We start from the raw sequence: 14,180 nt of genomic DNA on the forward strand, positions 1-14,180 counted from the left end.
CGGGCGCCCGCCCCTGGCCGGGCTAGAGAGAGGTTCGAGGGTCTCAAAAGTAAACGAGGATGAATGTGTCGAGGCTAGACGGCAACGGTCATCGGAACAAACTCTGTTGTCTTGAGCCGCTGCTGAAAAGCGTATGTCCGAGTCTAAGTTCACAACTCTCGAAAAATGTTTCCTAAATTGTCGAAACTCGTCTACACTAACATTTGGACTTGCTTGTGTAAGCGTTAGAAATTAGTTATTGGCAAAATGTTCCCCCGGCATCTGACCATTCTTTCTAAACTGAGAGGAAGACGGCGTCGCGGTTCCGCGACGTCCGACTGAGCCTCGCGCCCTTCATCAGCCATCTGTTGTGCACAGGCTCGGACTCCGATTAAATCCGGAGGCTCAAACAACACTCAACAATAAAATGGAGCCCTCCACCCGGACTCCCGGGACTCAACAACCCGCCAAAATACATGTATCAAGCGCTTAACCACTATCAACCATATCAAACGCAACTAGTTCCACCATGCTCGGCAAACTCCTCCTCACAATCGATGCGATCGGTCTGCTTTTCGGCGCCCCCATCGCCGACTACAACCACACGCACATCTTTAACCCGCGCTGGCCGCCCCATGCCAAGTCCGTAATCCCCCAGTGCGAAGTCATTCCGAATCAGGAAATCCAGCCTTAAAACTAACACACACAACTCTCTCCAGATTCCACGGCGCCCAAACAATCACCCTCTCCGTAATCCTCGGCCTCGCAACCCTGTACTACACCTGGCGCATCCCCTCTTCTCCTACCTCTAATAAAACCCCGCAGACCGCCGTCACAACAACGGCGCGGGCGTACAAACTCGACTCCCTCCGAACAGCCGTGTTCACAGGCACTATCTACTGGCTAGCCGGGCTGGCGTCGATTCTGTACCCCGGAACAGACGGGATTGATCCAGAGTTTGGGCCGTCGGGGTTTCCGCAGGCGGGGATTTTTATTGGGTTTGGGGTTTGTGGGGTGTTGGGGGGGTTGGTGGAGGGGCTTTTGTGATGTACTCCCACACTGCGTACATAACAACGTTAGAAGTGAGGGTGGATGCTGTAAGAGAGAGATGGGAGGCTCTGTAGCATGGAATTGGATTATCCCTCAACCATACAGCGTTCATAGGCTCGTAATCGGATCATCAAGATGGGTCAAGGCCTCGCGTCGCGCAAACGGTTCATCATGCCTTAAACCTCACGATCGACAACTTCATGGTGGACCAGACGTTGCTGTTCACCCGGGCTTGCCGGGGTAAGGCCGCGAGTAAGTCCGTCCTTTCATCTCCATGATACGGGGATGGGGGATGAGGGAAAAACCATCAACTCAATGTTAAGCTTAGATTCCCCGTTTGAGGGCAGAATCCGAACATCCCAAGAGACACATCAAAAGTTGAAACCATTGCAGGCCGTCGCAAGTCGTCTGGATTCCACCCCAATGACAAGGGTTTGCTTGGTATTTGGGGTAAAATTTTAGTGTGGGGGCCCTTTGGCGGGGGGAGAAAACTGATTGCGTCACAGGTCGCCATCTTCGTCAACATCATTGGCAAGTTGAGGAGCCACATTTGGCCACTCTTTCCACCTTTTCCCCGAGTTTTTGTTCCAGAAAATTGGCAGAAAAGGGCAAAATGTCCACCTGTTTGGCATGGTTTACACGTCAAGCAGGTGCACATGGGCTGAGATGGGGCATGGGCGAAGCGGGCGAAGCAAATGAACCCCAGTTCCGGCGATGCTCTCGGCGTGGTCTCGGGGGTCAGCCGGGCTTGTGACATCATGAGTTGTCGTGGCGGGCATCGCTCATGGACTTGATTCAGGGGCGGGAAAGTTTTCATATATGTTTTTCCCCATCCGCTAGAATGGGCGGGTTTTGTCTCTGTTGTTACGAGCATTTCGTTAAACTGTAGGTTTTATCGGATGAACACGCCATAGTACCTGAGTAATTTGTCTTGGAAGACTTGTTGCATGTTGTCGCGATGCTGGGAAGAAAGTAAACAACCCCCCCCTCATACCCCAACACCCCCATTTTTCTACCTCAACCCCCAGAACCCTCAGCCATTTTCGATAACCCCAAAACTCACCACCCAACCCCCCTTTTAGATCCATCCGCATCAATGGCGCTGACTGCGGCGTCGAGGCCCTCATCCTCGGGGTCATGACCTCGATCGGCGGCTTCCTCTTCGGCTACGACACCGGGCAGATCTCAGGCATGCTGCTCTTCAGCGACTTCAAGACCCGTTTCGGCCAGGAAGACACACCCTCGGGCCGCGACTTCACGCCCATCATCGAGTCGCTTGTGGTCTCGCTTATGAGTATCGGGACGTTGTGTGGAGCTTTGACGGCTTCGTAGTATGTGTCCCCCGTAACCCCCTAAAATACCCTCATCAGAACACCCCGTTATCTAACCATGGGTTTGTTGTGGTATCTAGCACCGCCGACTGGTGGGGCCGCCGTAAATCCCTCTCCTTCGGCGTAACCATCTTCATCCTCGGCTGCATCATCCAGCTCACCGCGACCTCCTCCTGGGTCCACATCATGATGGGCCGGTTCGTCGCCGGCCTGGGCATCGGCAACCTCTCCGTCGGCGTCCCCATGTTCCAGTCGGAATGCTCACCCCGAGAAATCCGCGGTGCCGTCGTCGCTTCTTACCAACTCCTCATCACCCTGGGGATTCTCGTCGCGAACTGTGTGAACCTCGGGGTAAGGCAGATCCAGGAGCAGGCCGCGTCGTGGAGGGTGGTGGTCGGGTTGGGGATTGCGTTTTCGTTACCGTTGGGGCTGGGGATCCTTGTGGTGCCGGAATCGCCAAGGTGGTTGGCGGCGAGAGCGAGGTGGGAGGAGGCGAGGTTGTCGATGGCGAGGTTGAGGGGGATGAAGGATGAGCCGGAGCATGATCTGGTGGAGGATGATATGCGGGAGATGAAGGAGATTTTGGAGAAGGAACGGGCTGTGGGGGTGGGGACGTGGGGGGAGTGTTTTGTTCCGAGGGAGAATGGCGTGCCGAAACAGGTGTATCGGACGTTGTTGGGGGTTACGATTCACTTTTTGCAGCAGTGGACGGGGGTGAACTATTTCTTTTACTATGGCGCGACGATCTTTGAGTCGGCGGGGATTGACGACCCGATCCAGACGCAGCTGATCCTGGGTGCCGTCAACGTGGCCATGACGTTCTTTGGGCTGTACGTGGTGGAACGGTTTGGTCGGCGCTGGCCGCTGATCATTGGGGCGATTTGGCAGGCTGCGTGGTTGGCGGTGTTCTCGTCTATGGGCACGGCGTTGAACCCGGAGAACAACAGCACGGCGGGGATCGTGATGATTGTTGCGGCGGCGCTGTTTATTGCTTCGTTTGCCATGACCTGGGGTCCGATCTGCTGGGTTGTCATTGGCGAGACGTTTCCGCTGCGGACACGTGCGAAGCAGGCGTCGATTTCCACGGCTGGTAACTGGCTGGGTAACTGTAAGTTGTCCTCCCTCCAAAATGTTCTTTTCGGCAAAGGATAAATAAAGGTTAACATCCCTAGTTATGATCTCCTTCCTAACCCCCCTCGCCACCTCCGGCATCTCCTACGCTTACGGCTTTGTCTTCGTCGGCACCAACATCGCCGCGGCCCTCGTGACCTACTTCTTCCTCTACGAGTCCGTCTCTCTCTCACTCGAGAATGTCGACGCCATGTATGCCCAACCTCAGCTCAAACCCTGGACGAGCCGCGGCTGGGTGCCCGAAGGCTATGTTACACGTCTTCAGCGGGATGAGGGGTACTTTAGGAGGCGTTCGAGTGCCGGCGTTGGTGCTGGTGCTGCGGGTATGGCTGGGCACGATGACGATTTGGATGATCGGACCACGGCTGTTCCGAGCGGACGACCCAGCCGTGGTGTTGACGATCGTGGAGAGAAATTGGAAAAGAGGAGGAGCGGTTCTGACCGCGGGGATATGGCAAGAGACAGCCACGAGGAAAAGGTCAACCGAACAGTGTAGTTGCATCAAATTGTATTGCGTTAAACGAGGATAGCAATCACTAGATAGATAGCCAGCTAGCTAGCTATACATATTTTCCATCACTTGACCCACCGCTCCGGGCTAGCAAGCAATCTGCAATAAACATGTAACTTTAACTGCAGATGCCTTTCGTCGTCGAATTTACTCCGCCTACACCCATTTTCCGCTCAAGCGTTTTTCGTGCCCGGGGCGGCCGCCTCCAGTAACTTGTCAAACAGCGGCGTACCGAGACCCGTCACGGGATCCCATCCCTCCGTGGTGTTCCACTTGGCACCGTAGTTGCCAATTTCCTCTCTTGCCATACAACCATAGGAGGAACCGATGGTGATGTCTTTAAAGGCCGCCGAGTTATTGTACAGCCAAGGGTTTAAGAACCCGAGCGGAGGTTGATCTTGGGCCTTCCTGGCAGCATTCAGCAACGCCACGATGCCAGCAATGACGGGGGACGCAGCACTCGTTCCTCCAATGCCCGAGAAGAATGCCCTGTTGCATATGACAAACCGGTTTGACTGAGCCGAAACATCAGGGAACCCCCTCCCACTGCGGTTGAAGTAGGGTGAGTAGGCATCACCGATGGTGTCCAGATATTTACCTACCGCATCCTTCTGCCAGACAGGTTGCTCGTGGTAGATGCTGAACCCCCCACTGGAGAACGTAGTGCCATGTTCGTCGCTTGGATCCGTAGTACCACCCACAGAAGTGACCCAGGGGCAGGCTGCGGGGAAGATGGGCTCAAAGTAGGTTTGGTTATCCGTGTTCCGGATGCAGACATTGCCAGGGCCCGAGTCTCCAGAGGCAAAGATGATGGAAACGCCGCGGGCTCCGAGCTCTTTGAACATGTCGCAGACCTTGATCGCATAGTCGCGGGGGACCGACTGCTCTTCTTCACCGTACGAGGTGGATATCGTCTGCGGCAAGTCGGCGTCCTGGAGGCTGGCCATGTAAAGCAGGAACTCCAGATACGGCTCGTTGCTACCCGGTGGATTAGGCTGAGTCTGCGTGGCAACGAGAGGGCCGCGACCGCCCACACTGTACTCGACAACGGGGATGGGGTGAGCCAGGCCGAGGATGTACTGCGCGTCAAGGTTTGCCTCAACTGGTAATGAATGGCACGTTAGCGTCAGGGACATGGGACGCATGCTTGGCTAGGTGAGCACAGATTGAACTGGAGATCAGGACTTACAACTGTCACTTTCGCTGTCCTGGGTGTCCAAGCCCCCATTGACAAGCTCAACCGAAATGTTCAACCCAATGGCATCCGGGACAAGGCGCTCCTCGAAGGCGGCCAGGTCATCGTAGCGGGCGTACTCCTCGAGAAATGAAGCAAAGGCAACCTTGTTGTCACAAGCGTCCGTTGGTTTGTAGTGGATGTTGTACAGCTTCCTGAGACAGCCCGGGGTGATGGTTGAAGCGCACGAGTCGGGGTCATCGTCGGGCGGGTTTGCCGCAAAGTTCGCCTTATTTCCAGGGCCTCCAATCTCATCGCTGGAGGCAATGGGGAGAATGTCAAAGATGGACGACTTCTGGGCATTGAGGTTGGCAAAGCGCGTGGTGGGCTGGATGAGGTCGATGTGGCCAGCAACATGGTCGGGCACACTATATGAGAGACTCCGGAGAACAGGTTGGCCGCCGCCCTGGGCTAACTGGTACCACGAAAACCGGGTGTTTAGCAGCTCGCTGGCACGCTCAACCGTGGTGTGGAAGGAAATCCAGTCGTGTTCGACGTGGTACTTAACGACATAATTCCTAATCCACTCGATGACGGTTGTCAGACTCTTCTGGGACGGAGCAGTGTAGGATCTGAGCTCGTCTCGGGTCATGTGCATGCCGTAGTTGGGATGCCCAGGAGTGGCGATGTCGAGCACAGCTTTGTCAAGCGTCGTGACGCGGTCAGACTGTTGTTTCAGGGCAATCCGGAGAAGGATGGGTTCATCCGGTGTGGCTTCTCTGCTCTGTACCCAGCCTTTGGGGGTGGCGTGGAGGCGGTCCATGATACGCCCCGATACCACCGAGGCGAGCAGGAACGTCAAGCCGAGGCATTTTACGAGAGGCGCCATGTTGCTCGGGTTAACCAGGTCAGATAGTTGAAGGAGCGTCAAAGAAGCGCCAAAGTGAGTTCAAAAGAGTGACAAAGGTAGAGTTCAGATGTGGAGGGTCTCGGTTGAGAAGAAGTTGAAGGAGGAGAAGGGGAACAATGTCAGGCAGTAGTGGGAATGTTTCCCTTAATAATTCTTGCAAAATTCCCTCTTCTCCCCCGCCTCGTGATCTTGATTCTCGTCGTTCTTTCCATTGAGCAATCGCTCGATATCCAAAGCAGAATGCTCTAGAAGGAGCGACAATGGTTTGCTTGTGTTCATGTGTGTCATGGGTCGAGATAGTCTGACTCCTTCCCCTCTTGTTCCGTAACCACCCGACATAATCAGGCGACTTTTCAGCCATGAACTATCGCCTGATGGTCGCTCTTGCCAGTGGTTCTAGAAAATCGGAATATCTCCGGCTTTTCTCGTTGAGACCCGGTACCTGGTTAGCCTACCTTCGGTGCCTGAGGAAGGGGTGGACGATCGGGGTTCCGGGGTGTTCCACCGCAGGCCTACCGACAGGAGCAGTGACCCGTGCCTCGATCATACTCGTATGTCAGTGAAGGACCTTAGGCAGGCACGGATAGGCATTTCCCTTCAAAGGTGTACGAGACGGAGCTTCCTAGTGTTGCTCACACATGTTATCCCGAGATTGTGTGTTAGTCCGTCGAGTTCATGGCGCCCGTGTGGCTGACGAACTGCCCGGAATAACCCTCACAATGTTAATCGTTGATTTGTGAATTCTTTACACCTGCAGTATGTATTTATGAGAGCCTTGTTTATGCTTGAGACCGAAGGGAATTTGGTGTTCCCTTTTTTGTTGTCGCTAAAAAGGGGCAACTTGGGGGCCCCACTTTGATATTTTGCTGCTGTGAATGCCCCAAGCTCAACCCCGCAGCTTTCTTGGGCTTCTGCATGTGGCATCAAAGGCGACCCGGGCGAGAGCCTGGAACAAGACTGCCAACAGCTCAACAACACTCTCGATCCCTTGCCGACCTAACCAAGAACAAGTGGGATTTATGTCTCGGGCATCAGCAAGCTGAGAACTTGGAAAGCCCAACGAACGGCCGGATTATAGCCGCCAAGCAGCCGGACATGCAGGGCCAGCGGTTCGTGCCCCTCTACAATTGCAGCTCGTGCGACTCGGTGCAACCAACCATGGGTGCTTGTTTGGTTTGGTCCTGACCGTTGCTTCGATTGCCCGACCGCGATTCGGGCGCGGGCGCCTTGCGGGGCAGACCGCAATGTTGGCGGTGAAACGGATTCACCATGCAAGACAGAAAACCCAGGGGTAGGAAAAATATACAGCGTTCACATATTGCTATTTTAACAAAAGTTTGACATCACACTACACAGTAATGTAGTGTAGTGCCTGTCAAAAATGATTTACCAGAGTGAAGCTGAGCTTTCCCATATTTGTTCCTTATTCGGAATATCGTGTCAAAGGCGATGGCAACTGACATGTAGTTTGGCACGCTGGCCTTTGCGGCCCGGCTCGTCATTCACAAAGCACATGAGGTGAAAAGCATGGGCATTTCGATTTGTAAGTTATCGTCGAGTGTAGAGCGTTCTTTGGAGGCCACGTGTCTTCAACGTGTTAAAAATGGGAGTTGTTATTCTGTGCGCGGCCCTTGCGTGTTGAGAGAAACTGAGCATGTTCCCCCACCCCAAAATTGGTGGCATGCGAGGGATCGTCATTGTGAAATCGACTGTTCATGGTGTTGAGCATGTGCCCTTGGCACCCTGCAACTCGCCAGCGACAGGTCCGAATCCCTGTCCTGCCGGCTTTTGTTCTTTTTCGCGTTCCACCTTCCCCGGTTGGCGCGGGCGGCGGCCCAATCATACGCAAGGACCCACAGGGTCCCAGCGCCCTGCAAGCTCGGGCCACTTGGAGCTGGTCGGTTTGCGGGACCAAATCTGCACGTCGGATGATCCAACCGCCTTCTTTCCCCAGACCGCAAGCCCAGATGGGAACAGGGCGCAAAATTTAATCCTCCTGCCAGGCCCAGGACTTGGATTTCTCCTTCTCCCACCCACCTGGAAAAAGTGCATCACCGCCTTGCCGATCGCCGCACTGCGCCGCCTATCCATTTCGCAGTCGCGCCGTTTCTTCGTCGCGCCGCTGAGGGCAACAACCCGCGAATCCGAAGCCGAGTTCGACGCCGTTTTTGCTGCCAGTCGCCTTCGGGCACTGCCGGGTCCCGGGTACCCCATCAACTTTTTTTAAGGCTGTTTCAGGCGACCACCCCAGCAAACCAGCGCGATGGACTCGAGGCAGCCTCAACAACATCCGTACTCGCGCAACGGCGCGTCACCGTTTGGCCGACCGTCTTTCACCCCGGCCCCGACCACGGGCGCATCTCAACCACCGTATGCGTCAACAGTCGGGTCGCATCCCCCGTATGCCGACGCGCACGCGCGCAAACCGTCTGATCCTCCGTCATACTACCCTCCGAGCCGACAATACCCCCCCGAGCACGGTGCTGGGCCGATGCCCAACTCGACCCATTCGCGACATCAAAGCACATCCTCGATCACGTCCGGTCCGACGATGACGCGTGGCATGCCGCCGCCCAACTCGCCACCCCAACAACAACAGCAGGGTCAAGGCCCAAGCGACCATCGAATGGCAGGGCCGTACGGGCTGCCCCATCCGCGGCCGCCCCCGGTCTCTGTTGGGCCCCCGACGACATTCCCACGTGGTCGGGAGCTTCCGGCGCTAGATTCGCTCTCGCGGGCCGCCAGCTCAGGAAGCAGCATGTCGATATCCTCGATGCTGGGTGGACCACCACCTGCCCGGGACCCGGGTGCGCCTGCCTCACAATATCCTCCCGGTCCAGCGTCGAGTGGCCCCGGACCCTCCCCTTATAACCCGGCCATCCATGCGTCTCCTCGGCCGCAGCCGTCTACAGCACCCGACTATCATCATCCTTACCGACGACCGCAAACACCTGAGCATCACCGCCTTTACGACAACCGTGACCCCCGCGATCCGAGAGCCGCATCGGCTGCTTCGCCTGGTGCGTATCAATCGACACCGGAGCTACAACGGTACGGCACGCCGCAGGCCTACGGGCAACGAGGACCCCCGATAACACAACCCGAGCAAGGCAGGGAGTCAGGGCGTCTGTCAGGAGGTGCCGGTGGGCCAAGGCCGATGAGCCCGCCGAGACAGTACACAAACACCGCCGGGCCTCGGCCCGGTGAGTCAGCGAGGCCGCCGCCAGAGGTATACGGACACAGAGAAGAAGTTCGAGTTTCGGGAGAAGAGTACAACCCGGAGCGCCCTATCCGGGCTATAAAATACGAAGACCAACGGTATCTATCCGACAGAGAGCGGCAAGAGCGGGAACGACAAGAGCGTGAAATGGACCTTCGTGAACGCGAATTTCGCGAGCGGGAGTTCCGCGAGAGAGAGTTTCGCGAAAGAGAGCGTCGAGAGATGGGCATGGGCGGCGCAGACCCGTCTCGTGGGCACGGGGGGCACCCGCAGGAGTATCCACGTCCGATCGACCAACGAGCAGCGCAGCAGCAGTACAGTCGCCCGCCCGACCCGAGAGACTGGACCCGGCCTGGCTTCGAGCCAGCACGTGCTCCATACGACCCGACCATGCACCCGCAGAGACATCAAGATTACCCACCGAATGCAGCGCCACATTATAACGGAGCTCCTCGGTACGGGCCGGGCCATCCGGACCAACATCACCCGGCCCCGCACCCGCATCACCAACATGGCCTCCAGCAAGCCCCCCCTCAGCCGCAGCAGGCCTACGAGTCTCCGGACCGCCAGCGCATGGGGCCGATACACATGGACCGCGCGCACTCACAGCAGGGACCCCTGCGCAACCGAGATGAGGCCGCGGTTCCACCGCCTTCGGTGGCATACAGCCTAGGGCCCATGAGCCACGAACCAGCGTCGAGAATGCGAAGATTTGAGGACTCGGGTACACCCACGCAGGCGAGCCAGCGCAACCTTTTGGCTGTGCAGGAAATGAACCGCAAAGGACGGATCTCTCCACTTCCGCAAGCGGTACAGGGTGCGCAACCACAGCTGGCAGGCCCAGCCGGGGAGCCGGGCATCAAGAGCGAGTTTGGCCGTATGTTTTCTGGTATAGGAACCGGAGTCGGCACTCTCTCGAGTCCTGTGCCCGCTGGCGCCCAGCTGGCGTATACCAACACTGGGTTGATACGTCAAGAAGATCCAGAGGTTGCGCCCGAGCCTCCAGTCGAGACGACAAAGGCCCCCGGCCGTGGCAAGCGTAGGAAGTTGAAGGAGGAGGATGAAGAGGGGAGTTCCGCGCCGACGCCTGCGAGTGGACGGGCGAAGAAGCCCAAGGGGCATCACCATCACCAGTATGTTCACTTGGGCGTTCGTGATATTCCAGAAACTAACACGTCAATAAGTCATCATCACCACCACCATCATCACAACCTGGAGCAAGCGCCCTCGCCGGCCGTTCAAGGCGGTGCTGCGTTCCGAAATGTCAAGGGGTCCACCCCAGTTGCATCCCCTACTGGTATGGCGAAAGATCTGCCCGGCGGCCACCACCACCATCATCATCACCATCACGCACCTCTCCGTTCCCAGCCTAACACGCACCCAGTTCCCCCTCCCCGCAGCCCGTCGCCTATTATCCTGCCGAAGCCCAGCCAGGCTATCTCGTCCCGTGCGGTGTTGGATAGCGTAGCCGACCGCCCGCGACTGCACCTCGGCGATGTGGTGTACGAGGTCAAGCTTAAGCAGGCTCGACAACAAGATGCCCGAACCGGCCGACCGCCCCGAAGCGGGTACAAGTCGACACCTGTGCCACTTCCCTGGGCTCTTATTGAGGGCAAGGAGAATTCTACGCTGACCGTCAAGATTGGTAAAGAGCATCTGGCACCCGCGGCTCGCGAAGAAATAACGTCGAGACGCGCGCTTTGGGGCACAGATGTGTACACGGACGATTCTGATGTGATCGCCGCCTGCATCCACGCTGGGTGGATTCGGGGCGAGTGGCCGGAGGAGGTGGATATTAACATGTTGGGCTTGGACCAAGGATATAGCGCGTCCGATGTCCGAAACGTGCTCAGCAGCGGCCAGGCTAACGGCAAAGGCGCCAAGTCGCAGCCTCAGCTGGGATCCCTCAACTCGACCTCACTAACTGAGCCTCCCAAGGATGGCCCGATGCCAGTTCCGGAGAACCGCGACCTGCACGTCACGCTTCTCATCCTGCCCCGCTTAGAAAAGTACGCCTCGACCACCCGCTTCGGCATCAAGTCCCGCGAGTTTGGCGGTCCCACCAACGACGAAGACCCACGCCAGCGCGCTGTCCACGACGGCGTCAGTTTCATGGTAGTAGGCGTGCGGTGGGTGACCAATGGCGGAGCGCCGCAGAACCGGCTGCGTGGGAAAGCGAGACGGGAGCGTATCCGCAAGGCGCTGGCGGAGGTAGAGATGACACCTGCTTGGATCAGCCGGCCGGTCAGCGGGTCCGGGTGCGAGATCCGCCCGGACAAGCGAGACGCAGCGCTAGGCTGGTGGAAGCAGAATACGAGTCGGACGCCGAGTGAGGGGGATAAGGAGAACCTGGATCCGGCTGGGAAAGGGAAGGATGAGAAGGTCGCTAAGGAAGGCCAAACGGGAGAGGGGGGGGAGATGAGCGAAGAAAAGGAGCAGGAACCTAAGGCTACCGAGGAGGCACCGACTGAACCCCCAAAGGAAACTACCGATAATACTACCACGCCAGTGGCCGATAAGGACAAGGACCTCAACGAAACCCCGACAACAAGCGAAGTAGCGAAGGAAACGGAGAAGGAGAAGGAACCGGAACCGCAACCCGAGCCACAACCCGCCAACGAGGCCGCAGAACAGGATAAGGACAAGACGACGGATCGTTCAGCGGAAAGCGCAGACCATGACGAAGAAATGGGCGATGCGCAGCCTGAGAAGACTGCAGACGCTTGAGGAGCGCGTCTGGGTTGTTCCTTGGCGTATTTGCCTTACTGAGAATAGGGGGTTGAGAAGGGTTTTTTTCTTTGGGTGCAGATGGACTGGCGATGAGTTGATGGGGAAGGGTTGAAACGTTGAAAGTGTTGAAAGTGTTGAAAGTGTTGTATAACTGGACTCTGTTGGCCAGTGCATGCCTCATTTTGATGCTGGTGCCGGTCGGGTACGGCTGCTTCTCTGACCTGGGGCCGCTAAAAGAGGCCCTCGCTTCACTCTAGGGATTAAAGCGGCAGATTCAAGGCCAGACAGACAGGTGGTTCATTAGCTTTAGCTCGCAGTGGTTTTGAAGTATGCGTTTGCTATTGCTGACTGTGTTGGGAATATGGGATTGCGCGATGTGCTTTTGCAGTGGAACGTTTTGCAGTGAAGGGGAACGAGAGGAGAGGGGAGATATTACACTTTGCCTTGCGTTTGGGACATACAGGACAAGGACAGGGTGAATGACAGACAGACAGTCGGTCCTGGTTTGGGGGGGCATCTGGGTCGATTATGCCGAAGGAGAGAGAATCCGGTGTATGTGTGTGTATGTGTGTGGCGATTGCGCTGAGTTGAGGTCACGGTGTAGTCCGGTCCAGTGCAGTGCAGTGCAGTGTTGAGTTACAATTGCTGCGTGATAGTGTATGGTATGGTACAAGATTAATACATACAACAGCGATGTGTTTAACTGAGTTCGGTTGTGACTGAGTTGGGTGGGGATTGTGGGTGTGTTGTGGGTGTGTTGTAGTGCGCTGTGGATGGTGGGGGTTGTTGACTGCTGGATTAGGGGTCTGATGCTTAGTAGCAGTGCGAGTCTTCCTTCTCTGCTCGCGCTACAACGGACCGTGGGAGGAGCTCGGAGATGCAATCTGAGCAGCATGTCCGTTTACAGTGCCCATGACCCCCTCAACAATGTAAGCTTCCCATAGCCATAGAGTCTCCCATCATCCACCACTCTCCCATGTCACACTTCCCAACCTCAGTCCCTCCAACAACACCCACCCACCCACTCCAACTCCTCCGTAAAACTCTCAACACCCCTCCACCAGCTAAAACTCTTCCTTAAAAACCCCTAAAAATCCGTAACCCTCCCATTAAAACTCCAATCCCCCCCACTGCCCCAGCGCAACGGTTCATTCTTCGGCCCGCCCACTTCGCCCGTCTTCGGGTGAACATCCCCCTCAAACTCGGGCGGCGCACCCTTGCGGATGCCCCCGCTGAAGGTCCCTGCTGCTGCTTCTGGGGGGGAGGCGAGGTCTTCCACTGCAGTCTGTTGGGTTTGGGTGGTTTTGGTTGTTTGTGCCGCTTGGGTGGTTTGGGTGGTGTCAGATGGAGTCGTGACATGGCGGGAGGTAGTCAGGGGACTTGTTGCGCCTGTAGTAGCAGCAGAATCGGTAGAGATAGTCGTGTGTGAGGAGAGAGCGGCTTCGGCGGCGCGCTGGAGACGCTCGAATTCGGCTTGTTGGTCGGCGGGGAGACGGGGTGGGGAGGGGGAGGATTGCATGAAGGAGGAGGAGAGGCGGGTTTGGACCATTTGGTGTTGGATGTTTGTGAGGGGTGGTGATGGGAGGCCGCGGAGCGAAGGTATGAGGCGGAGGAGGCGGAGGAGGCGGGACATTTTGGTGTTTTGGGTATTTCGGACTGTTGAACTAGCAGTATGGCGGTTGGCCTGAGAGTTTCTCAGAGATATGGGTTGGTGAGGTGGCTGAGTGGGAGTCAAAGAGAGTCGGAGAGATTAAAGTTGAGCGGCGAACTCGGGGGGGCTTCGGACGAAAATCCAGGGCCCGAGGCAATGACGGAACCCGGCTTGGTGGGGTGTGGGCCGATTTGTCGGGAGGGACCCTAACCCTAACCCTAGCTCTTGTGGTCGTGTTAAAGGGGTTCGCAGCTTTGAGATGTTGCCATTTCTGTAGTGAATGTTGTAACTGATCAAGTAATTACATGTCAGATGAACACCCTCCAGTTTCTCTCTCAGAGATTAGATGAGCGTGGTTCTGAAAAATGAACACCGGCCGTCCCAGGCCCGGATAACTAATAGGTACCTAGCAAAAATTTAATTATTCAGTAATTAATATCAAACTAGCGTAATATCATGGTCTCAAAAACTTCACAGTGGCCAACTCTGTAAA

The 14,180-nt window shown here is 56.5% G+C and overlaps 4 protein-coding genes across 4 annotated transcripts; 2 read left to right on the forward strand and 2 right to left on the reverse strand.

Moving 5' to 3' along the window:
* Positions 1-508: 508 nt before the first annotated feature.
* C8A04DRAFT_30713 (uncharacterized protein) lies at positions 509-3,987 on the forward strand (the record flags this gene model as incomplete). Its single annotated transcript, XM_062781488.1, has 5 exons — positions 509-621; positions 699-1,022; positions 2,112-2,360; positions 2,441-3,468; positions 3,533-3,987. 5 exons carry the CDS (start codon positions 509-511, stop codon positions 3,985-3,987), a joined length of 2,169 nt encoding a protein of 722 aa, XP_062635095.1.
* Positions 3,988-4,175: 188 nt separating this feature from the next.
* Positions 4,176-6,065, reverse strand: C8A04DRAFT_30714 (peptidase S8/S53 domain-containing protein; the record flags this gene model as incomplete). The annotated part of the gene is made up of 2 exons (XM_062781489.1): positions 4,176-5,104; positions 5,192-6,065. The coding sequence occupies 2 exons, from the start codon at positions 6,063-6,065 to the stop codon at positions 4,176-4,178; spliced, it is 1,803 nt and encodes a 600-aa protein (XP_062635096.1).
* A 2,284-nt stretch (positions 6,066-8,349) lies between these two features.
* On the forward strand, positions 8,350-12,033 carry C8A04DRAFT_30715 (protein split ends; the record flags this gene model as incomplete). Its single annotated transcript, XM_062781490.1, has 2 exons — positions 8,350-10,439; positions 10,491-12,033. The coding sequence occupies 2 exons, from the start codon at positions 8,350-8,352 to the stop codon at positions 12,031-12,033; spliced, it is 3,633 nt and encodes a 1,210-aa protein (XP_062635097.1).
* A 1,090-nt stretch (positions 12,034-13,123) lies between these two features.
* C8A04DRAFT_30716 (uncharacterized protein) lies at positions 13,124-13,669 on the reverse strand (the record flags this gene model as incomplete). The annotated part of the gene is made up of 1 exon (XM_062781491.1): positions 13,124-13,669. The coding sequence occupies one exon, from the start codon at positions 13,667-13,669 to the stop codon at positions 13,124-13,126; it is 546 nt and encodes a 181-aa protein (XP_062635098.1).
* Positions 13,670-14,180: the final 511 nt, after the last annotated feature.

This window comes from Dichotomopilus funicola (genome assembly GCF_033296635.1).
Source record: "Dichotomopilus funicola strain CBS 141.50 unplaced genomic scaffold C8A04scaffold_54, whole genome shotgun sequence".
Taxonomy (NCBI): Eukaryota; Fungi; Ascomycota; class Sordariomycetes; order Sordariales; family Chaetomiaceae; genus Dichotomopilus; species Dichotomopilus funicola.